The sequence below is a fragment of the Mchenga conophoros genome, linkage group LG19 (genome assembly GCF_057382185.1).
Source record: "Mchenga conophoros isolate Kocher_MC1m ecotype Shallow Benthic linkage group LG19, M_conophoros_male_GT1.1, whole genome shotgun sequence".
Classification (NCBI taxonomy): Eukaryota; Metazoa; Chordata; class Actinopteri; order Cichliformes; family Cichlidae; genus Mchenga; species Mchenga conophoros.
The window spans coordinates 28,791,873-28,815,650 of record NC_140544.1 but is presented as its reverse complement, the minus strand read 5'-3'; the positions used below and the strand labels follow the sequence as shown (position 1 = coordinate 28,815,650).

General features: G+C 43.0%; 1 protein-coding gene across 1 annotated transcript; it reads right to left on the bottom strand.

The window, feature by feature from the left end:
* Nucleotides 1-101: 101 nt before the first annotated feature.
* On the bottom strand, nucleotides 102-23,726 carry LOC146552520 (reticulon-1-like). Its single transcript, XM_085256245.1, has 9 exons — nucleotides 23,319-23,726; nucleotides 11,012-11,734; nucleotides 9,988-10,662; nucleotides 2,605-2,812; nucleotides 2,351-2,489; nucleotides 2,190-2,259; nucleotides 1,818-1,864; nucleotides 1,675-1,733; nucleotides 102-963 (listed from the first exon to the last, which is right to left on the bottom strand). The coding sequence occupies exons 1-9, from the start codon at nucleotides 23,539-23,541 to the stop codon at nucleotides 921-923; spliced, it is 2,187 nt and encodes a 728-aa protein (XP_085112371.1). The 5' UTR covers nucleotides 23,542-23,726; the 3' UTR covers nucleotides 102-920.
* Between the last annotated feature and the right edge of the window lie 52 nt (nucleotides 23,727-23,778).

Sequence of the window (23,778 nt, the reverse complement as noted above, 5' to 3'; positions counted from 1 at the left end):
TCATTCCAAGTCTCTCATTCTAAGTGTTAGCACCTTAAACTTAGCTGTTGTGTCACACAGAAACACGACGTCAACTCATCAGTAAAGTGGCTTTGGAGAACTTTTACACCAAGGTACATTTATTTTTCTTATTCTTGTAATTAAATACATACTGTGAGTGCAAATAGTTAAAGAGTCCAGGGTCTAAAGAACTACAGAGTATAGTTGAACATAGTACAAAGTTGGACAGTTATTCAAACAAGCTAAATATCACCAGATACTCCTTGTCTTCATAAGTTGTACAATAGTACCTAAAACATGAGCGTGGGTATTGTTCCTTATGGTTATACAAAAGCAAAAACCCTACAATTACCACATCTAAGACGCATATCGTTAAATTATTTTGTGCTTGGAAACACCAAAAGGAAATCATTTTGGATATTTATATATATTGACATATACTGAGAGAAGCCCCATCTGCTAACTCAGAAACATGAAGCGGTATTCAACATTGGCAGCAGAGCACGTCTGTGGGCGTTTAGCCATTTTGTGCCAAACCGTACAGTTTGTGGTAAGCACTGCAAAGCAAAAAATGTAGCGTGACTTTTAAAAACTGCACAAAAGATATCAAATATTATTTACCCAAGGCTCGACTTCATGCACTTCATAATAAGCAACACAAAAAAAGTCAGTTTCTTTTTTTGTCTTCGAGTTGTGTACTTGTCTACCTAGAAACAGGATTATGTGCATACGTGTGACTGTTTGTGTGTGTGTTAGTGATTAGACTGCTATAGACAAGGTGAAGGCTTCTCCAGTGGATGCTTTTAGAGAACACCAAGATGACATAGCACTACGCCCCACAGATGACGACCAGGCTCTTTAACGGTGGGCCTGACTCCGAGCTGGACTGGACTGTCAGCTTCTCGGTGAGACACGTGGGTCTACTCCTCCTTCCTCTTGGCTCCAGGGATCTTTGCCTGGATCCTTGACAGAGAAAACAGGAATTTAATTTTTATGTTAACAGCAAGATGTTTACGCTGGATTTTCTTTTTCTTTTTTTTTAATTTAAGGAGGGCATGACTTTGTGTGTTCTCTTTTTATGGTAGTCAATGGACCCGGCAAGTAGAGTCTGACTAAAATTAGCAACCTGCGTCCAGGAAGTGCATATTTAGGTATGAAAAGCAGTTACAAACCTAAAAACTCCTTGATTTTTGAGGGGTGTTGATGAGTTTATTTAAAGAAACACCCTGGGCATAATGCAAACATCTGTGGCTTTTCATTTCTTCAAAAGTGGCTGGAGAATAGGTAAATTTGCTAAGCAGTTAGAATTAGTATTTTCACATCCCCCAGTTTTGATATTTTTATCATTAACAATAGTATCTGATAATTTTAGTTAAATAAAATGTGCAATAGCATCAGCAAACCTATATTTGTTTTTCCTCATTTGCCCATGCCACAGTTTGAGAACCACTGAGTTGCATAAATATATGAAAGATGCCCAGTAGAAGTTCACTTATATACTGGACACTGAGCAACTTTGGAGAAGTCTGACTGTGACCACTGAAAATGGCAGGTACTTCTCCTTCATTTGTTTGCAGTAGACAAACATGAAAGTTGGTAAGTTGTAAACTTTTTCCCCCCCTTTCTTTGGCAAAAAAGTTCCTCAAATAAAATAACTGAATGGCAGCCACTCACTTGCCCACCACAGAGTTGACCTGGGTCCGTATTAGTCCCACGTACTGATCAATTTGTGCCTAAAAACAAAAAAAAAGACTTTTTAGAAGTTGAGCAATGTTTTTTCCAAACCTTAGCTGACTTGAGTTGATGTGCATTCCTACCTGATGTTTCTCATAGACCACAGGCAAGGTGAACATGGAGACCACAGCTGCAGAGGCACAGAAAAATAATGGTTAAAGTACTCTGACCTGAAGTGGAAATATGTTAAAAACAGGAAAAAAGTTGTTTCAACAGGAGGCCAAGCACACCCCAACCACTTCCCTTATCTAAGGTAAACTGGAAAAGCAAACACATACATGAAATAGAGCAGTACATGCCTCCAATAAATGTATTTGGTGCTCTCTCATGGTGACTGACATGTCATACTTCTGTTTAGTTCCCAATATATAAGGCTCTGTATTCTGATGATTATTAGGCTTCAGATGGAGTGTGAGTGAGTCAACAGCAGTGCCTGAAAGTCAGGATGAGCTCACCTAGGATGAGCAGTGTCAGGCCGTTGAAGAGAGCGCCTACGTAGGTCAGGAGCCACATCAGAACAGCAAACTGAAACAAAGTGTAGTTAAAGTTAGAGCTAGCAGACTTCTCAGCAGGGCTAAAAAGCAAACAGTGATCTTCTTTTAAATGTGATGCAAACCTTCAAAGAGTCAACCAGATCTTGTACAAGGAACAGCCTGCGGAGCTCCTTCATACAGGTGTTGGTGTAGAGCAGGATTTTGTCAGCATATTTACTAATCTGGTCCTGAGACAGAGCGATTTCCATCTCCAGGTAGGCCCTGGTAACATATACGAGAGCAGACAAAAGTGATACATGTCCACAGCCATCCATTATGTGAATGTCACTGACTGTTTAATGCAAACTGGTCATTTTCTTCAACTGTGTCCACTCACTTGAAAGGATGTCCCTCATCTGTCTTCTGCACAGCCTGCAGTACAGACTTGTAGATCCTGAAGCTGATGGTGGCCGAGAGGGCAGCCAGGGCTAAGTAAGCTCCGACACTGACCACACTGAACTGGGTCAGGGAGAAGAGGAGCAGAAGCACGCTGCTAAACACGGCCCCTGACTGCTTCACATTCCTCCAGTAGAGCAGATCAATCGCTGGGGAGGGAAGGACAGAACAAAGGTAAACTGTGTTAGGATCCATAACCAGCATTCTTTAGGTTCAATTGGTATCCACAGATGTACGTTTCACAAACTGGATTAGACTGCTGCGGTCTACACACCACACATTTGGGTCAAATTACTGGAAGCTGTTCACAACCCAGGGTCCTCAGAGAGCTGTCACGTTATCTTGTTTTAACCCAGCTTCATAACCCAGCTTTTCATTAGGTTAGGCAGAATGAAGGTGTCCCAGTGACGGTGTGCCGGTTAAGTTTCTTTACCTCTATATATAGAGCGACCTTTCCAAAGGTAATAACTGACTGACTAGTTGAACAAGTGCTTCAATCTGTGTTGCGACACTCCAGGCCGGAGGGCTTCATTGTTATACCTGACGTGTGCTTAAAATCAGGAGCATCTGGTTGGGTCTCATACGTATACAAACATACATACCATCGGGCACGTTACACTCCAGATACACCTGCACTGCCTGCTCACAGTGCAGAATTAATGATTGACCTATAGCTCATTGAACGCAGCAGCAGAAATAGAAGCACTATCAGCAGTTCACAGATTATGGCTCAATGTGATCTGGTCAGAGCAGCAGCTCTGGATCATGATGAAGGATGACGATGCATCAGGATCTCATTAATGCAGCAAAACATAATGATTCCTGTGAAGCACGCTCCCTCATACAGGAAGAAATATTTTGGATATACACATACCCCCAGGCTGTCATGTGTCTTGCTGCACTGGTTTCCTTCTGTTCTTCTTTGGGTGGTGGGCCCTGTAATTTAAAGCCACTAGCAAAGCAAAGTGATAACTGAGGATTAGCTCAGTGTACCATTACAGCTCCAGCAGCCGACGGGTCCTCCTCTGGCAGTCGGCTGGAAACATGGGCTTGTTTCCATGAGAACTGTCGGCTGCTCCTTTCACCTCTGCTGAACCGGCTGCCCCTCCACTCCAAGCACACCACTACCACTGCGAGCCAGACAGAACCACTATAGATCGGACGCCATTAAATCCTTGATGACATGCAGGGAGAACTGTTTAATGTAAGGTATTGTGCCCACGAAGAACAGAAGATCGCTGCTGGGGTTTCTTGGGTGTCTTCCTCTGTGCTGTCCGCCTGCCTGCCTGCTCGCTCTAATTTTAGCTGTGGAGCTGTGAGCAGCATAGTGATGACGGCCATCTTTACTCTCCACTAAAAGGCATCTGTAGATGCCAAAGAGGGAGGCTAAACCTGGATGTGAAAGAACAACGATTGTCACTGAGTGAGTCTCAGCTCCGTCACACACTGTTCCCACACTGTGAAACAGCATGTCTTGTCTTCTTAGTAACTAAAATACATTACAAAAATGCTCAAGACCTATCCCAAACAACACCACCACTGTGAAATCAAAGACTCATTCATTGTCACAGCAGCTGCACATGGACCACTCCCCATTCGATCCATTGTTGCTGGCACGGCTCTCCATGTGGCTACTGATTTGAACGGAGATGCTCACATTCAATACACACAAAGACACACACGGGCAGGCACAGGTAGCGCAGACAAATCAACAACAGACATTTTTGCTCGGGTGACAGGTGTTGACAAGGCAACAGCGACTGAGGTCTGTGATGCGCCGCACAGATGGCACGCAGACTGAAAAGCTTTAGCTGCAGCAGAAGCGAGTACTGACCTGCGGCTCCCATGGCTGAACAGGGAAAGAGGCAGTTGCTTTATCCACGGACAAAAGGAGAGCGGTGAAAGGGGAGTCCCCCCCCCCCCCCCCTGCACAGGAGGGGAGGGGCTACAGCCACACCAGCAAATCAGCATTCGCCTGAGCAGGAATGGGGGCTGAGGGATGGAGAGGGACGTGTATGGGGTGCGGTTGCCAAAGAACCACATTGCAATCCAGCACACACACACACACACATGCAAACACACACTCGTTCTCTGTTGGAGTGCTTTTATGCTCAGACTTTAAGCGCAGACTAGCTGAGATGAGACAAAGAACGTCAACCAGCCACTAATTTAAAAGTCAGCACATCAGAGTGGAAGAACCAAAAGACTTAAAACTGCACGATTTGACTTACGACAGCTAATAATCTTCCTAGACTGCTCCATTAAAACGCTTTGGTGGCATGGCGCTGCTGAGCACCTGCCTGATGCAGTTACCATAGTTACCATGCTCCATTTTCTCCCCACCGTTCAGTGAGAGATGGAGAGACAGGAAGGGAGGGGAAAGAACGTTCCTTTGGGAACAGAGAGAGATTCATTTTCTCCGAATCTGGGGAGACATCGGCACATAATGTGTCTTTGCACCCGACATATGAACAGCCACTCCCTTTATTGTGGAGCACAAAAGGACAATAGCAGGTTAAATAGGAGGCTTATGGGTGGACAAGGCTGTGTCAGTGTATAATGAAGAGAAGTGAGTGTTTAAAAGGCTTATACATTATAAGTCGACAGTTAACAACCACATCACGAGCAAAATTAGTGTTTGAATTCATATTGATCAAAAGACATTGTGTCTCTTAAGATGCTAAAGCTTCGGCTCCTACACATTTTTTTTTGAATGGGTGAATGAGAAACTTTAAGTGGTCTGTAGAACCACAAGTGCAGCCCATTCACCAAAAGCCTGTTTAACAGCTTAGTCTGATATTCATATAAAGGAAACCCTTAGGTATGATAGCACGATGTAAATCCCAAGTACAGCGATGACGGGGGGAAGCTGATTGAATGTACACAGGAAGCACAAATGCTGCCTGACAGCCCAGTCTGATGATATAATTATTTGCTCTGATATTGAACACAAACACTGAGCAAAAAAGAACAAAACAGAAAATGATTAACACCAGTGCCAATAATTTGATTTCCCATCCCCCTTTTTCTGTAGTGGAACTAGTTTAGCCTGACCTCATTAAATCACTGAAGACATCCTGGTGGCCTGAAATGAGCCATCAGCCAGATGGAAAAAACATGCAACAAGACTTCTGTTGCAACCATCTTTCACAGCCGAGAGTCGGGAAAGATTTGGACCACGGCCACTGTGATTTGGACTTGGGGATGGTACCTCATCATGATCATTATTATTCTCTAATATTGGTTAATATATTAATGCTATATTAACACAGCTCAATGACAACTTAAGACTGTTAAAACTATCTGAAAGCAGACACACCCACACCCATATATGTATATATATATATATGCACTGTGTTCATATCAAACAAGACCAACATATCAAAGAGTGAGGTTTGAACTAATAGCTCAGACTTCAGATTGCGCTGACTCTCAGTTTTAGATATTTTTTTTCTACTCTTATGATGAGAAAAACAGGGGATGGGATCTTTCTGATGTGGTCATGTCAGAGTCATATCAAACCCCACACATCTGCTGTCCAAACCTTCGAACTGTGAGGGGCATTCAATCACAAGGAAGTTGGCTTGAAAGGTGAGCTAAGGGGCTGCACTGAGGCCCAGTGTAAGATTAAAAAAAGATTATTATAATATTTGAAAAGCTAATACAGTCTTGACAGTTGGTTTTAGAGCTGCCACTAGTGTTCTTAATTTTAAAAACTCTGTGACTTTATAAAGTTAAATTCTCCAGGTGGCAGCAGATAGAAAAGCATCCGCAGTGGAGAGAATATATTTTGGCCAACAGTGTGCAATAGAAAACCCATAAGCTGTTTTGTATACCTGTCATTTTTTATTATTTTGATTACATCATGTATCCATGACTCACCCCTGGACAAGCCTACATCATAGTTTGATCAACCCTGATGAGTTTGGTGGCAGTGAATCAGTATTTTGTATGGCAATGAGAATGACTACACAAAAATGCCTACAGCTTCAAAATGATGATGCACAGGCATTTAAAAGGAGAAGATAAATCAGCTCACTTTCATCCTTTGTTGTGCTGACTGCGGTGACTTAATTTGATGCGATCTTGATGCTGTGTATCGTTCGCATCAGGCTATAATGTTACACAGCCTGGGGTATCGATGTAGATCAAATTAAATGTATAATGACTCAGCACATTAATAACAAATAGGATGTTTTTGTCATCCTGAATCAGATACTGTTATGGTCTCTGCTGTGATACAATAAACAGACCAGTCTGTCATGTTTCTATCGCTTTACTAGACCTAAAAAGACGACAGATAATGAACCACAATCGGCGTGGCGGAAAAGACGCCATTTTCTCTCTCGGCCCCCTCTGTAAGCTCTTCCTTGCTGTTGGCACAGACGGCCGGAGGATGCTCTTCTCCGGCCCAGTCTCTGCAAGGTGCCATGGCGGCCAGAGAGAAAGGGCTGATGTAATGGGACTGGGTGCGCCCTGGTTACCATGGAGACAGTCTGTCAGTGCCATTCGGATGCTGTGACTGCCTCGTTACACAAAACAGAGCATCCGCCATAATAAACCAGCTTCCCTACACAGTCGCAAAGCGGGGAGGGTGATTACAGCAATATGCCTTGGTCCATGACACTAGCATCCATATTACCATGCACCCAAAACAGATGGCTCCCAGCACACTGATGAGGATACAGTTATTTTCCAAAACACCAAGCAGCGTCTCTCACCCCCCTCCCCCTCCCTTTGTTTTCCTTTTTTTTTGTGAGATGCACAGACATGAAACAAGAAACGATCCGTCATAAGGGCGTGTCCGTGAGAAAGGTGGAACAGCAAACGGCACAGTTTGAATCCCGTACGCTTACAGCTAATATGTAACATGCAAACCACACATGCAAGGGTGACACACATGAATGTTTAACCTACATGCAGAAATAACCATGTTACCCCTCCACGGCCACAACGTATGCACAGACAATAAATGAGCAAATCACAGTAAACACGTCAGTACCCTGGCCTTTCCAACTGCTCCAGGAGCATTCCTTCTTGGTCACGTCTGCAGCTCCCTGCATGCTGGTGATCAGTTTCTGTCCCTGTTCTCTCTCTCTCTTGATTTTCTCTTTCTGCTCTCCGTTTTCTTCTTTGCCTAGCTCTTCGGTCGCACCGACTCACTCACTCATCCCAGAAAGGCATGAATAGTCGAAAAAGGATGCGAGAGAGAGGCTGAGACGACAGAGAGGGAGGAAGGGAGGGAGGAAAGGTTTCCAAGGTGCTGCCGGCGCACGGAGCACAAAGACTGATGCTTGTGGAGCGGTGCTGGCTAGAAACAGAAGGAGAAGGGAAAGTGCGTATGTGCCTGTCTGTGTGGAGGGAATGGAGCGGAGGGGGGTAAATTGTAAACACCACACCACAGTTTCTGCTGCAGCAAATCATCCATGCAATGATTAAGAGCCCGGGGGGTTTGGGGGGTGGTGACAATCGAAGCTTCTTTCCTTTCACAATAAAAGTCCTAACAGAGCATCTAATTTGTAATAGTGGGGGTAAAAGCAACGGAAGGGTTAGGTGGATGCAGGGTCACGTGGTGTTTCGAAAGCTGCTTTTGTCGTAGCTCCAGTGTGGCATCATATGTATTTGAATCATTTGCAATATGCGCATTAAATATAGCACATACCACATGCTGTGCAGCCTTAAATAAAGAAGAAAAAAGGGAATTCTATAGTCTGATGTCATGCTGCACACCAGACAGGATGCAATGGAATATTTTATGAGCATTGAAAAATATGGCAACCATCCAGATTCGTTATTCTGTATTTGCACATGACACAATTTATGATTGTAGCCATAGATTAAAATAGCCTTTTCCAATATGACTCACTGGCAAATTAAGAGGCAAAGTGCTTGTTCTTAATAATTCATAACAAGCGACACTGTGCATTTACAGCACAATGCTCCTTGCTTAGTGCCTTCGGGATGTTTGTGTGTTATGGTTTCCTCTCCAGAACACATTTGTAATGCAAATGAAGCTGGAAAATGTGACAGAAAAAAGCAAAGTTGGATGTGTAAAAATGCAACTTAAAGAGCACAGTCATTGTGTGGTGTCAACGTTGAACAGAAAACAATGTGCTAATACCAGTTTTCAATCCCATCAAAGCTGCCAGTCCTGTCCCCTCAGTCCTCCTCCCCTCCACCCGCTGACAGCCACACCTCACACCTTCTGCTTCCTCTACAAGCTTGACGGGCCTTCATGCCAATACCCATGGAGAGGAAATGAAAAAGCTAACCTGGTCCCCCATCACTGTTGCTATGGCAACTGGTATGGAAGTGCATGGACTGATGCAAACAAAATCTTCTCCCCTTCAACACAGCCTAACATAACAAAGGTGCACTATGCCCTCTAGTGGTGGAGATAAAAAAAGACCTGACCTGCTTTTTACTAGCATTTCCAGAACCTTCTTCTAGCCTCAGTAAACAAAGTAAAACAAATGCATTCAGCTGCTATGAAATGTGTCAGTTTACATTTTAAACATGCAGCTATTCACCTGATTCAACCAGGGTGTCGGTACAACCCATGCTTTCTTAGAGGCCACAGAGGAACCAACGCAGACAAAAAAAAATCTAAATCAGAGGTTATTTTATTTGCTCTACAAACATGGGGGATTCAAGAGGATTCCTTCAAAGCTCTTAAGTAAGAGAGTGCCCCAGTTTTGACATCACAGGATTATGTAAACCCGCTGTTTACACTGACAGCCAGAACAGCCAATAGAAATCAAAATAGCCCTGCTGAGATCAAAAGGTGCAGGCTATCCAGCATTAACTGCTCACTGTGAGTGGCATGTCTGACTTATCTAATCTCAGGGGGCTGAAGGCTGATGTGTGAAGCCAGATGTTGTCAAGATGCTGGAAGCCCTCCACCCCCTCCTGCACATTTGTAATTCTTATCATTTGCATCATTAGAGTCACAGGCCTGAAACTGTAGCTGATTTTCAGTTGCCTTGCATTTTAAAGCACCATATCCTTTCTCTGTTTTTCCTTCTATACACCACCAGGGGGAACCAATTGTGGGGATAGTGCAAGACAAGCCTTCCCACCCACTCCTTGTACAGAGATAAACACTGAGCAGCTATTTCACGGCCTTGTCAACAAATCATTGCCAAAACACGCAGTCCATTAAGTAGCTTCTATGATAAACACCAGCAGATAAATTAGTACTTGTTCCATGAGCTGACAGCTAGTATTTAAGATGGGAGCACAGCAACAAATAAAAGATCACAAATAAGTTATAAGTTTGTGTGTAAACCTAAGAAGATATAACAGCAACAGTTTTAGGACTCACCTTTTTGTTTATCAAAGCCCTCCAGGAAAGTTGATGCAATAGGCTTTCCCAGGTCTTCTTTGCCCTCGCTGGTGATTTTGTGCATGTCTTCCTGGTGGGGCTTTTCTGATCGCACCTCGGGAGGCACGGCCGCAGTTGGGGGCTTTGGTTTGCTAGGGCGATCCTCCTCCTTTTTCACTGGGCTCTTGATCTTTTCTGAAACCAGGGGCTCAACGGGCGCCCCCTCAGTGGTACTGCGGGGAGGGACAGTGGTGGGAACCAGGGGGGAGGGAGGGCTGACTCCCTGTTTGGGGCCACTGAAGCCTTGCTCTCTCTTTGGGCTTTCTTCGGACGCAGACTCAATGAAGAGATCACTGTCAAGCTCTGCCTCCCTCTCTTCCCTCAGTATGCTGTAAGCTGTGGGTGGAGCGTGACTGCCAGCGAGGCCTAAACCACCCTTGGCAACTGGGGGACTGTCAAAGGGGTTGTTAGGCTGGCTGAACGTGCCCTTGCTTTTAGGTGGCTGGGCAAATGGGTTGCTACTGGCCTTAGGAGGTTCCTCAGACACCAGCTCAATCTCAGAGTCCCCAGACTCTGCGCTGCTGCCATCATGGTCCCTGCCACTGCCCTTTGTGCCTGGGCTGCTTTTGGAAACTGCATCAGACTTGAATATGTCATGAGAGGGGAAATCTTTTTCTGCTCACAAAAAAATCCAGAGAAAAGAAGGCATTAGTGTCTTCCTTGCAAATCTGGACACACAGTATGTGCATACATGACTTAAAGCTAGATTACATAACTTTTGAAAGAATAAATAAAACTCTTTTCTTTTAGCAAATAAAGTCTGTCTACAAGTGCTAAATGTTAGCATTTTCTCCTATTAATATGGTAATTTGCACACCCCAGCCACAGAGAAAAAACTTAACCTGTAATTCTAATGTGTGTGTGTGTGTGTGTGTGTATTGATGCTGATATACCAAGCTACAGACTTTTATCCATGTAGTGCACAGGTGAAAGGTGTTTGTGTGTGACTATGTGCTTTGCCTACTTGTTGGTGAAGCACTGGGAGTGGAGGCTGGGCTGTCGTCCTCTGGCTCTGACAGCGTGACAGTGGGGACCCCCTGTATGCCCACACTGAGGACGCTTTCACGTTCAGACGCATTGACTGAGGGGGGGTGTGGCGGCGGCTCTGCCTTAGTAGTTGTTGGCTGGGACTCGGTCAAAGTGATCTTCACCGGGCTGGCCGTCTGTGGCGTGTCGCCTAGGTTTCGGTAGGAACGGTAGTCTCCCAGCTCCTCATCAGATGGCTCCTCAACATAGGGGAAAGAATGCGAGCCCAGTGCCGGACCTAGATTTTCTTCATCCTCATCATCCTCATCTCTTCTGGGATTCTTATCAATGTAGCTGCCCAATAAGTCATGTCCAGCTGAGCCTTTGTCCAGCAGGTTGTGCAGAGCCCCCTGTTGCTGGTCAGGGCGCTCGTCGCCGTGGCTGATGTCCATGTAGTTGTAGGATTCTGTCTTATCTGAGCCCAGCAGAGATTTTGCTGCATCACTAGCTTGGCTGGAACTCATCTTGGAGCTGAAGCTGTAGGTGTCACTTGAGAAGTGATCCAAGGAAGAAGAACCTGAAGCGTGGCTAGAGGGCTTCAGGTCGTCAGACAGGTAGGAGGCTTCCTGGCCCGTTGTGAAGGTCTGATTGGACAGCAGGGAAGTGTAGACATCACCATCATCATTCATAGGCTTCCTGAACAGGCCAGACATGGGATCATCTACAAAAACAACCAGACAGACAGAAAGCAAGAGCGAGAGAGAGGCATGAAACTTAGGTGACAGATAAGTGTCACACAGAATCAAACCAGCCTGTGCCTGAGCAGTCTGATTAATGAAAACATCCAGTTAAACAAGGCTGCGCTTCAGCTGGATCTGCTACCAAAAAGAGGGGCTGTGAAAGCAGCACAGTCAGACTGGGTGCCTGTCTGTGCAGATCAGGAGGGATGCGGTAACAGAGCGTACTTGTACCCGACGAGGGACAAAGGGGGATTGTTCAGGCTCCCCCAAAAAACACAGTGTCGGAGCCAAAGTCTGTTCTAAATCATGCCAGCAAAGGGTATTCTGTAATCACATTTCTACTCTGTAATCACCAGTTCTCCATCTTCACAAAATAGTGTCATCAAAATGAGCTTATGCACACATGCTAATGATGCAGCACAGGAACGGTGAGGACCAGGCAGGAAAATAACCAGTCTCACATAATGCAAACTGAAGTGGTAAACAGGTGATTGCTGGCAGGTGTGAGGACTACTCCCTGCCGTCTTTCTGGACTGTGCTGTGTGTTCCTTTGTGGACTGGGCTGATTTATCCACTTCTGTGGTGAGCTGAAAGGTTTTCATCAGTTGCTTCTAGTCACTGTAATGTATATTAAGACTGATCCATGAAGATATGGATAAGCAGTAACAATACAGAGGTATGTCCTGACGGGCAACTTCTGCTTATATTAGGATTATTTAATTTAGTATTTTAGCCTCCCATTACAGGAGTGTAGTCCTGTCCTCTATTTCTACTGCTTAAGCAGGTGAGTCAGTTCAAGTCAGACATGAGCTGTAGTTGGAGTTGACTCACTTTATAAATTTGAATGTCCATGCTTCATTAATGCGGTGTTTTAGTTTATATTGTAATGAAGTTTGCTTACTGATAGGATACTCCCAGTGCTAAAGCAGTGGCTTGTTGGCTTCCCACAACCATGATGTTTTTCACGTATTTTAATATTCCATAAATGTTTTAAATATTTTTTTAATAATTTAATTTAATATAGTTTTAATAAACACCCATAACAATGACACATAATGTCACATAAAACAGGAAGGAATGTCAGAACATTAAGGATCAGGAGCAAAGGTCAAGTCAAGTATTTCCATTTCCTTTTCAATTCAGTTTTATTTTTATAGCGCCAAATGACAACAGTTGCCTTAAGGTAGGACGAAGACCAACAATCAAATGTCCTACTATTAGCAGCACGTGGTGGCAGTAGGAAGGAAGAAGATCCTTTTTTTCCCCTCCAGCAGAACCAGGCTCAGGGAAGGGCAGGGGACGGGGCAAAACTTTTAATAAATTTGGATCAACTGAAGAATTCATGTCAAGCTTCCCAGTCTAAGTTGACAAAGAGTCCCACTTCATATAAAACTGCAACATTTTTATCTCATCCTCCTGTCACACATATTGAGACAATGTCCGACATTTTTATTGGTTCTACTTTATAAAAGTAAACATGGCTGAAAGAGACACATCTGCAGGTCTATGGGTACATCCCTAACCAAACATGTCTGGATAGTTTGTGTATTTCTTCAGTTTCAGCCTACCCTTTTTTAGTATTGTTCCACTTTGTCCCACACATGCCTACTCTTTGCCCCACATTTAGTTTGTTGGAATCTGTTCACCCTATACCAGTTTTAGTTGTGCAACATGTGTATAAAATGAACATCAGCAATCACAGTAGTCCCACAAAAATACAAACTATATACCATATAATGTTAATATTTGTATTATGCTGTGTACAAATCAGAGTTTATGCTTCCACAAATCCAGCTCCTCCCCCCTGCTCTCCAGCCTTGCTTCTCCCAGGGCAGCGGTGAGGCTATAAATAGGCTGGATCCAGCTGCTGGGCTGGATGAGGGGGTAAGATTTTAAATAGCAGCCTTCGGGTTAGCTCTGGAGGATGCAGACTGACTGACAGAAGACCCAACAGGTCAGGACGTCCCGTCCCTCCCTTTGCTTCCTCTGAAAAGCCCCGCCACCCTTTCCTTCGGCTGTCCTTCCAACTGCTGCTTCCTCAGTCATTAACAATAGATCATACCGCAGTACAGGGACATAAACACTACACACACAAACTGAGATACAGGGGAAAGCGTGATGTGGCACGGAAGGAAAGCAAAGCAGGTCAACACGTTTTTCAATAGGTTGCTGTTGAGCCATATTCAGCTCAGTAACATGAATGCCCTTGATGTACTGCTAAAGTGAAGCAACATGTAATCCTCTTAGTCCACTACTATGGTATAGGTCCCATCAATCGTCCCACAGGCAACAGCATCATAATCTTAACACTCACTGATTCACTGTACAAATGCTGTGCAGTGGGAAGCACTTAAAGCCACTAAAAACTGTGAAGCAAGGTCATCTCCCAAACTGGGAACTGCTCATGCTCCTGTTGATTGTAGGCAACACCCCCACTGCTTCCATCTATATCAAGCATTTTTACATAACAACACAGGAAATACAGTTCAACAGCACGTTCAACAATTAAGAGGCACGATTTCTGTCTTTAACCGCCATGAGAGCAGCTGCTCTGAGCAGCCGCTTGACAAACTTGGTGGAGATTGAGGGCATTTTGAATCTGCTGATCTGATATAGCACCCAGACAATGGGAAAAAAACCCATAAGGCTGAAACGAATGCCTTACTGCAGTTGGGACAGGATTGGAAAAGACAACAGAGGAATTCTCAGCTCACACAACATAATCATGTCACTGAAAGGATGGCGCAGTGCTGTGAATGGGCAGTCCCTTTGTTGTCCTCTGTGCAGCCAGTGCAGCTCTGAAACTAATGCAGCCTGACAATCTGTGCTACACCAAGGCATGGGCTCCTAATTATCAGGCAACACACAAATGTGAGCACAGATATCAAAAGGGTTTGGAGTTGCAACATGAATATATTAGCACTGGAAATAAAGGTGCACTGAGCCGCCTATATGGCAGTCATTCAGTGTGCAATAAAAACGAAAAAGCATTAAAAAAGAAACTTTGAAAATGAGGAGATGCAAAAAGAAATGTCGCTTTTCCCCCCCACAAAGCATGCCTACAGACTCGAGCATCATGGTGCCTCACTCCTTGCAGGCAGCAGTGCAGGAAAGAGTCAAAAGGCATGCTGCTGATTCCATGATCCGTAGAACAAGCTGGACTGACATTCTGGCATAAGTCTGTCTGTCTGCACTGTCCGAGCACACAGAGACCCTCAATAGTCCCAGTCATACAGTTAGTTTCATAAGCCTTTGGATGATGACTTTTTGGGGGGAATTTATGCCTCTGTATGGCCCACAGGATTTGAGAATTAAAAACTAAATCAAGAGGTGATTGGAGATGGGGTTTCACCTGTAATTCAAGTGCTTTAACTAAAGTACTGGATTAACTGCTTAGGAATTACAATTGTCAAATTAAGCAGGAACTTATATTTGGCATCACTGGAACTCTCAATATGAGGTCCAAAGAGATGTGGATGCAAATGAATGCATTTAGCACTCTGTTTCACTGGGTTTATGATTCATGGCATATTACCAGACTCAATGCTGTGTATTTTACTGGTACCAGTTATGAAAGACAAAGCTGCAAAAGTGAGCTGTTTGGATAATTACAGGCCGATTGCACTAGCCAGTATTTTATCTAAGGTGTTAGAAAGAATCCTGTTTGATAGAGTTAGTGTGTTCATCTCTTCTCTGGATAATCAGTTTGGCTTTAAACCAAAGCACGGCACTGACATGTGCATATATGCACTCAAGGAAATAGTCAGGTTGTATAGGGCTAAAAATTCATCTGTCCTCATGTGTTTCATTGATGCCTCTAAGGCTTTTGATCGAGTGAACCACAGAAAACTTTTTGATAAATTGAAGACACGGGGAGTTCCTCAATACATCGTGAGGATTCTCTCTTACTGGTACGCTCATCAGAACATGCAGGTTAAATGGGGAAGCAGTATTTCTGCCCCCTTTGGTGTCAGCAATGGTGTCAGACAGGGTGGGATTTTGTCTCCAATTTTATTTAATTTATATGTCGATGATTTGTCCATACAGCTGAGAGCCTGTAACACTGGGTGTATATTAGGTGAAGCACTGATAAATCATCTTATGTATGCAGATGACCTGGTTGTTTTTAGTCCAAGCAGTGCTGGGTTACAGGATCTTCTTAATGTCTGTACTGAATATGGTGTGCAATATGACATTGAGTACAATGCTGCTAAAAGTGCTGTTTTGATATGTAGAACCAAGCAGGATAAACAGCTAAATTTCCCTTTGTTTAAACTGGCACAAAAAACTCTTGAAGTTCATAAAAAGGTGAAATACCTCGGTCACTTTATTACTGAGCAAATGAATGATGATGATGACATATACAGACAACGATGTAAGCTCTATGTGCAGGCAAATACTATTGCACGCAAATTCAGCTTTTGTTCACTTCCAGTTAAAGTGGCTTTGTTTAAAGCGTATTGCACACCGCTATATACTGCCCCCTTGTGGTCATCCTACAAACAATGTAGCATGCAGAAGCTGCATGTTGCATATAATGATGCGATGAGAATCCTTTGCAGGATACCTAGAAGTGGTAGTGCCAGTCAGATGTTTGTAGCTGTGGGTGTCTGGACTTTTAAAGCACTTTTAAGAAAGTTAATGTTCAGTTTTAGAGAACGACTGGATGGTTCGAGTAACAGTATAATTTTAGCACTCACAGATCCGACAGTGAGTGGTTCCTGTTACTCATCCAGTCTCAGAAAGCACTGGTTAAAGTGTTTGTGTATTTATTGATTTATTTTAAGTAATTGTGTTTTATGTATATTATGGTTTTATATTTTTACAAATGCTTTATATACTTATTTATATACATATATATATTTAATGGTATACCTTGTGTTGTGTGTGTGTGTGTGTGTGGGGGGGGGGGGGGGGGGGGAGTTGTGTGTGTGTGTTTCTTGTCTTGTTTTTATGGACATGTAGTCTGCCAATAAAGATTGAATTGAATTGAATTGAATTGAATGCAAATACAAATCGTATACAACAAGATGAAAACTGGTTATACTCAAGAAGAAGGAGGCCAGATTAGAGTTTGCAAGAAAACACCTAAAAGAGAGAATTTGTTTTCAGATGGAACCAAGATTAACTTCTACCTTAATAATGGGAGCAGAATTGTATGGAAAAAACTGAGAGACAGCCCATAATCTGGAGCATACCATCTGTCATGGTGGAGATAATGTTATGGTATGGACATGTATGGCTGCCAGTGTAACCGGGTCACTAATGTTTATTGATGACGTGACTGCTGATAAGAGGCAGTAGGATGAATTATGAAGTGTGTAGGGCTGTGCTCTCTGCTCAAATTCAGCCTAATGCTGCAAAACTGATCTGACAGCTCTTCACAGTTCAGATGGATAAATACCCAAAGCATAGTGCAAAAGCAACCCAGAGTTTCTCAGAGCAGAGAAATGAGATCAGGGCTGAGCGATATGGCCTGAAATCCATATCGCGGTATAATTTGAAGCATGTGCAGTAATGATATATATTGCGATATATTCTTTTCTTCTGTATAATGTATTTTCCACACTATAAGGCACTTAAAAACTTTGGTAAGCAGCACTGCTTGATGGATTGTCAGAGCATTACGGCTGCCGTAGTGAGGAGCTTCGCGGAGTAATCTGGGCTTCAGGTCCCTAAGTCAAACGAACACTGAGAGTTAAAAACGGTCTAAATTCTTTCATTTTTAATAAAATGATCAGCGTTGCTGCTTTACCAGGTGTAACAATTAAGTTTAACATCCAGGCATCGATGAAAACAGAATTTAATACATTCAACGAAGTTACAAGTTAACAGGAAGTTAGCTCGCTAGTTTCCACCTAAACATGACATACCATGTTCTGAGAGATTTTTGAAACTAATTAAAACGTACAGCTCTGCTACAACTTCCAACATAAATGAAGACAGAAAACTAAACAGCAGTGACGTTTGCAGGGTTACTGAAGTTGGACTACCTGATATATAATGTTGTGCTACGTGATTGCTAGCGACACAGCTATGTTAGCATAACATTAGCACAGTGAAGCTGGAGGATGAACGCCAACTTTTTTTCCCACTCGATAAAAGTTAACGTGAGGGATTCTGGTGGTCAGGCACAAATGCAATCGCATAGCAGGATGCTATACATGGGCCAAACTTCAGTCAGGAGAACAACTGAGATTATTCATCCATAATACGAGGTTAGTTATTAATATACTGCAACAACATGGGAATAGAACAGCTGCGAGAGAATTCAACATTAATGAATCAATGTTACGGAAGTGGAGGAAGCGCAGTTTTTGGCTTTCCCCATATTTCAAAAGTGCTTCATCTCTTTGCTATGACTGTCGTGCGGCACAATTTGCCGATGATAATGGTTGTAGCCGCTGCGATGCTTTTGACCAAAACAGGTGCAGCTTGATGACATCATCAACATGCGCTATCGCGGTAGAGCGGTATAGTCAAAATCTCTATCGTTGGCCAAATTTATATAGTTTCTATCGTATATCGTTTATATCGCCCACCCCTAAATGAGATATTCTTCATTGACCAAGTCACCTCATCTCAACCCAACAGAATGTTTTTTAGTTACCGAAGACCAAACTTAAGGCAGAGCGACAAGCTTAACAAGGGAGGAAACACAACATGTGGTGATGTGACATCAGCCAGTCATTTACTGAAAAAGAGTTTTATCCAAGCATAAATAACAATCTTTACAGTTAAAAATTTTAGTTTGTTCCATTCATTTTGAACTTCTAAATATTGGGGACTGTTTATCAAACGTCAGTTAGGGCAATACTTTTGAATTATAGCTGACAGTCTACACTTAAAATAATCTTTATTGTTTGAGTTCAAGTGTTGTGGTGTACCGAAGTAAAATCCCAACCCCCCCCCCCCCCCCCAAAAGTGCAGTTCTTCAAAAACATATAGTGTATTTGAGCTTCTCCTTTAGGCATCTCTGACTTCACAGCTCTGTTAGGAATCCATTACTCCACCCATGACCCAATGAGCAATGGTGTTACTTTTCAGGTGTTCTCTTTCACCATATGACCTTGTGGAAATGGCTCTATTACAGTGCTCTTCTTTCAACCCATCTGTGCATTTGGGGCTTGAACTTCCTACAAGTTGTCCTTTCTTTACCGGAAAGACAAAAACTGCACAAAAACATGCTAAACATGGACTATATCCAAAGACATGTGCATGTGTCAAAATCACAAAACATTTAAATAAGCCAAAAGTACATGGAAGTGCATATTATTCACTTGTTTTTATTCTTCTGTTTCCCTTTATTGGGTTTTGTAAGTGTGTTAGCAGAGCACAAGTGGTTTACATGCTGGTAAATTTATTTAACTAACTGGTGGTATTTTATGAAGAAAGTTAAGTATTTGCCTTTTGTGATTGATGTGGATGATTGAAATTATAACTCTAGGGTTCACTATGATTTCCTGGTAGCTGGTATAATAATAGATTTCTAAATCGAGTCTTTTGTATATCAGTGTTTAAATGAAGTTAAAGTTGTAATGGTCTCTGGCTCTAAAAGCTCTGGCTATTACATTTAAGTTCATGTACAAGCAGATGAATACCAATCACTGAGTACCACATTTTAATGATGGTAAAGAAAAAGAAAAAAAGGGGAGCACAAAAACAGCCTATACTGAGAGCTGAGGTCGATAGGAGAGCAGCTGGGCAGATGGATTCAAGTGCTCTGCTGCATTGATCCGAAATGACAAGGGCATACAATTACTGTAAGAAATGTTTGGTGAATCCACCACTGTTTAAAAAAAAAATCACTTAAGGCCACCAGGACAATTTTTATTGTTCCAGCAGCCTCTGTCAAAAATAAATCCATTTAGAGGCAGTTTAAATAAAATCTATCCCCATTTAGAATGTAGCTGTTATACAGTGCTTGTCTTCCAGTGTATTGATTCTATCTTTCCTGCTTGGATGAAGCTTTATGGATGAATAGAGAGAATGTGGGAGGATCCAGACCGAGCGTCTGCACACCGCTCTCATCGGGTCAATTTAGCGTGACTTTTAAACAGCAATTCGCTTTTAAAAGTGTGGATGCAGGTAGGAAGGCAAGCTGACAAAGACTACCATAATTTACACGCCCACACACAAAAAAAAACTAATGGTCAATGCTCGTTGTGAGTGCCTTTGTTGATAGTAATTCTAATCCCGAGAGCACTTTCGCACTATGCCCAGGGATTACTCAGGACTCTCTGCTCAGCGCTAGAGAGCTGGTAAGATCAGATACATGGCATCATGTTTCACATGTTGGCTTTGAATTGCCTTCCGGGTGAACACATGGGATCTAAAATGTTGACTTATTGATATAATGAGCGCACTAATGCTTTTATATGGTCCCTCTTCAAAAGAGCTTCTTGAGTTTGGTCTACCACACCTTTATTTGTCCTTATATGCCTCAGCATTAGGTAACAGGTCCAGGAGACTGTAAATCCAGATTACACATTATTAAAACTAGAGCCAACTCAGAAGGACTGCAACCCAGGTTAATTCTTTAAAGCTACAATTTACAGATGTCTCCTAAACGTGTCACACACAGACAAGCTAAAAATTATGGTTGTGAAAAGAGGACTGGCATAAGGATGCATTAATTGAATATAAACATTGCCGTGGAGAGCGTGGCGATTGTGGATGCCACTCCTACACACAGAATGGAGTAGTCAGCAGTCAATATACAGGAAGCATGGGTAACAGACAGCAACTTGCAGCCAGAATATGGGCAATTATGCACTGAACCTCAGGTTCATCAACGCACTCGCTCGGCTCTTCAGCATTGCATCCACCAAGTTTGACTGAGTTATCAAGATTGCTGAAGAAAAGGTGGACAGATGAACTATTATTAAGATATGTAAGGCTCATGCAACAGCAGAAACACTCACAGCTGACCATAAGATACCAAGTTAAAGTTAACCTTAAAGGAAAGTGTTGTCTATCATATTTTTACTCTTTCCCATCACGCCAGCCTTTTGAAACACCAGCCTTGTCATCACAGCTTCACCTCTCTAACCATTAAGCCCCCTTCTTTCTTATTTTATCTTGCATCTTTATCATCTGCTCTGAAAAGACCTTGTACTGCTTACCCCCTCCCCCCTCCCCTTGGGAACAGCTCTCACGGCTAAAAGCACTGTGCTGGCTTATGCAGTCCACTAAGTGCTTTTTCTATCTCAAAGATATGGAAAAGTCCCAGCCAGACATATGCTGTCTCATCCTTGTCACTGATCTGTGCTAAAAGGAGAAAAACGTGAGTCTAATCCACCCATCAGCCACTGGATTGGAGTAGAAAGTTTCTTATGACCGATATGCTTTTTCAGGTTGTGATAAAATGATGCACCAGGAGGAGTTATGAAAAAGTAAAGGCAGTGTCACTGTTTGTGTATCTTATGTGCTCAGTTTTTTTCTTCACTGGCAGAATTCAGGCCCAAGCTATCAGAAACACCATCTGCTACAGAACAACCAAACCCAACTGTTGTGTTCTCGCAGCACATCAGAGCTGGTCAGAGCTCCTTCCGCTCCTTCCTTTTCTCGTGACTCTTGAAACTTTTATAGGATGGGAAACTTTTAGATCAAAGAGGTTATCCGATCCGAGGATAAGGTTCTGCCCTGTGGTGATTTAATACGGCTGAAATCAGCATTATCGGGGTCTGTGGGTACATCAGAGCTGTGAACATGATTTAGAACAGACATGGATTGATTATCTGCAGAAAGATATGGTTTCCAATCTCATTTTGTTCAAAGCCAAAAAAATTCCAACCTCAAAACTATTTTTTCAGCAACGCAGAGAAGAGAAAAAGAAAAGCATGAGTGGACTTTTAGGAGTGAATGTCTTTGACAAAGATCAGACTGGACGATAACATGACTACATAAGAGTGAAACGTCCTCTCTGCCCTGCTAGATGTGATGAGATCTGCACTGTTCCCACCAAGAACATAACTGACAAAGTGGATTACTTCACTGGTATGGATACGGCTCAATGGGAGTCCGAGGAACAGCACAAAGCTATTCTTTTCCTCTTTTAGGAACCAAAACAAAGTGTGTGTGTGTTTGTCTGCATGCACCTACCCATGTTTGAGCCTGTCTGGCACAGAATGCCAAAAAGTAGAGCAAGTGCTCTGTTTACGTCTTCTAGAACACGAGGACAAACGCTGACAAGCCAGTTTAAAATGTCACACTGACTTGCTTTAAACGCTTCAGCAGCGTTTCTGTGTGTTTTATGTCAATTTTCCAAGCGGTTTTCCTACTGCACAATTCAGATTTGGATACTGTCATGGACAACTCTGTGCATCAAAGGATTTAAGTCCAATTTAAGCATTCAGCTATGCTGTTGTCCTTAAAGGATTTACCAGTGGCTAGATGTTTTCTTTTCTGTTTTGGAGCAGCTGCTGCAGAAGCAGCAGCAAGTGAAATGTGAAAAACCTGAGCAGCAAGGAAGAAAAACTGGGCAGCTCTTTTTTTTCTTCTTTTTTTTAAAGCACAAGCTCATGAATTTTTCAGTGGATTGGTGAATAAAAGTGCAGGGCTCTAGTTTTGCTCGCCAAGTGAACAGTGAACACTGTTAAGGATTAAAAATAGCAGCTTGAGATGAGCAGTGCTAAGGAGAATGATGACGGATCCAGAACCAAGGTCTGCCTTATCTTATCACAAAGTCCAGCATCCAGCAATGTGATGACATCACTGACACTATCCACGGAGGTGCACACAAAAACTGGGATGCATCATGTAACCCCTCTCTCGCGCATAAATATAAAAGACAGACAACAACTCCCCTAAAGTTCCCAAAACCTTTCCAAACTCATCTAGTTCGTGAGTTCTTATTATTATTATTATTATTATTATCATTATATTAGGTTCTTTCATGTTTATTCATCTATGTTATAAACGTGTCCTCTCTGTTACCCATTCTTTTTTGTATTTTTAGTTTTGTTACTGGACTAATGAAATCTTATGCTTAGGGATTAAGCTGTTCTCTTTCTATCCAGACACTGGCTTTGTAAGCTAAGGCCTGTAATTTGTAGCCTCACCTTCTCAACAAGCAAATATTTCTAATATAGATGTAGACCTAGCCCACATGTACGAGATGATACAGTAGTTATGGTAATGAACAGGCCATTCAGAGTTCAACAGGCTATTTGGTATTGCCTTTATCCAAGCAGATTCTTGTCTCCTGAGCGGAAAACCACTCGGTCATGAGCTATATGACGTTTCATAACTATAAAGGGCTGTTGCCGAGTTTAGTTTGGAAATATGTCTGCCATTTTTTCCCCTACGGCATCACTGAAGTTGCTTCCTCTTGGCTTTGTTTTTGTTTTCGAGCTCGGAAGTTTTATCCCGGGCTTACAGACAAGCCGTCTGTCGTAACGCTAATTCTCTGATAAATGCTCTCGCCTGCGTCCCTCACACTGTATTTATTCACACCGTAACATCGTCCTGTTACCTTCTGAAAAAGAAGACACGTAACGTGGCTAGACTGATTATAAACTGTCACATATTTAAGCATTTAAGGGCAATAAGTGCAAGCTTTACCTGTAGATGCAGTTTCCATAGCAACGGGAGGCCTTTTCCCGTCGTCCTGGAAAGGATGAAATTGTTGATCCAGGTCGCCCAACGCGTCGCCGCCTCTCGGCTTCAATTCTTCGCGCAGCTCGCCGAAGCGGCTCTGTGTGTTACCAAACAGGCCGTTCCTCTCATAGTCATCCCCGAACCACTTCCCCTCCGAGCCTAGCTCCTCACCGGGCTGCGCAGACATGCCTTTTTCCTGTCGTCGGACAGATGATATTATACTAGCTACACAAAGCTGCTGCCGCTTCTCTCTCTGCCGTAATCGTTTGCGCTAGGATGTGTGACGGAGAAAACCGCGCAACAACAACAACAACAATAGTGCGGCTCCTGGCTGGCGTCTGTCAGCTGAGACCGGGGTTTGTGGACGCCACAGATGAGGCGGTGCAGTCGGGAGCGAGAGGAGAAGGAGAAGGAGTGAGGTTGA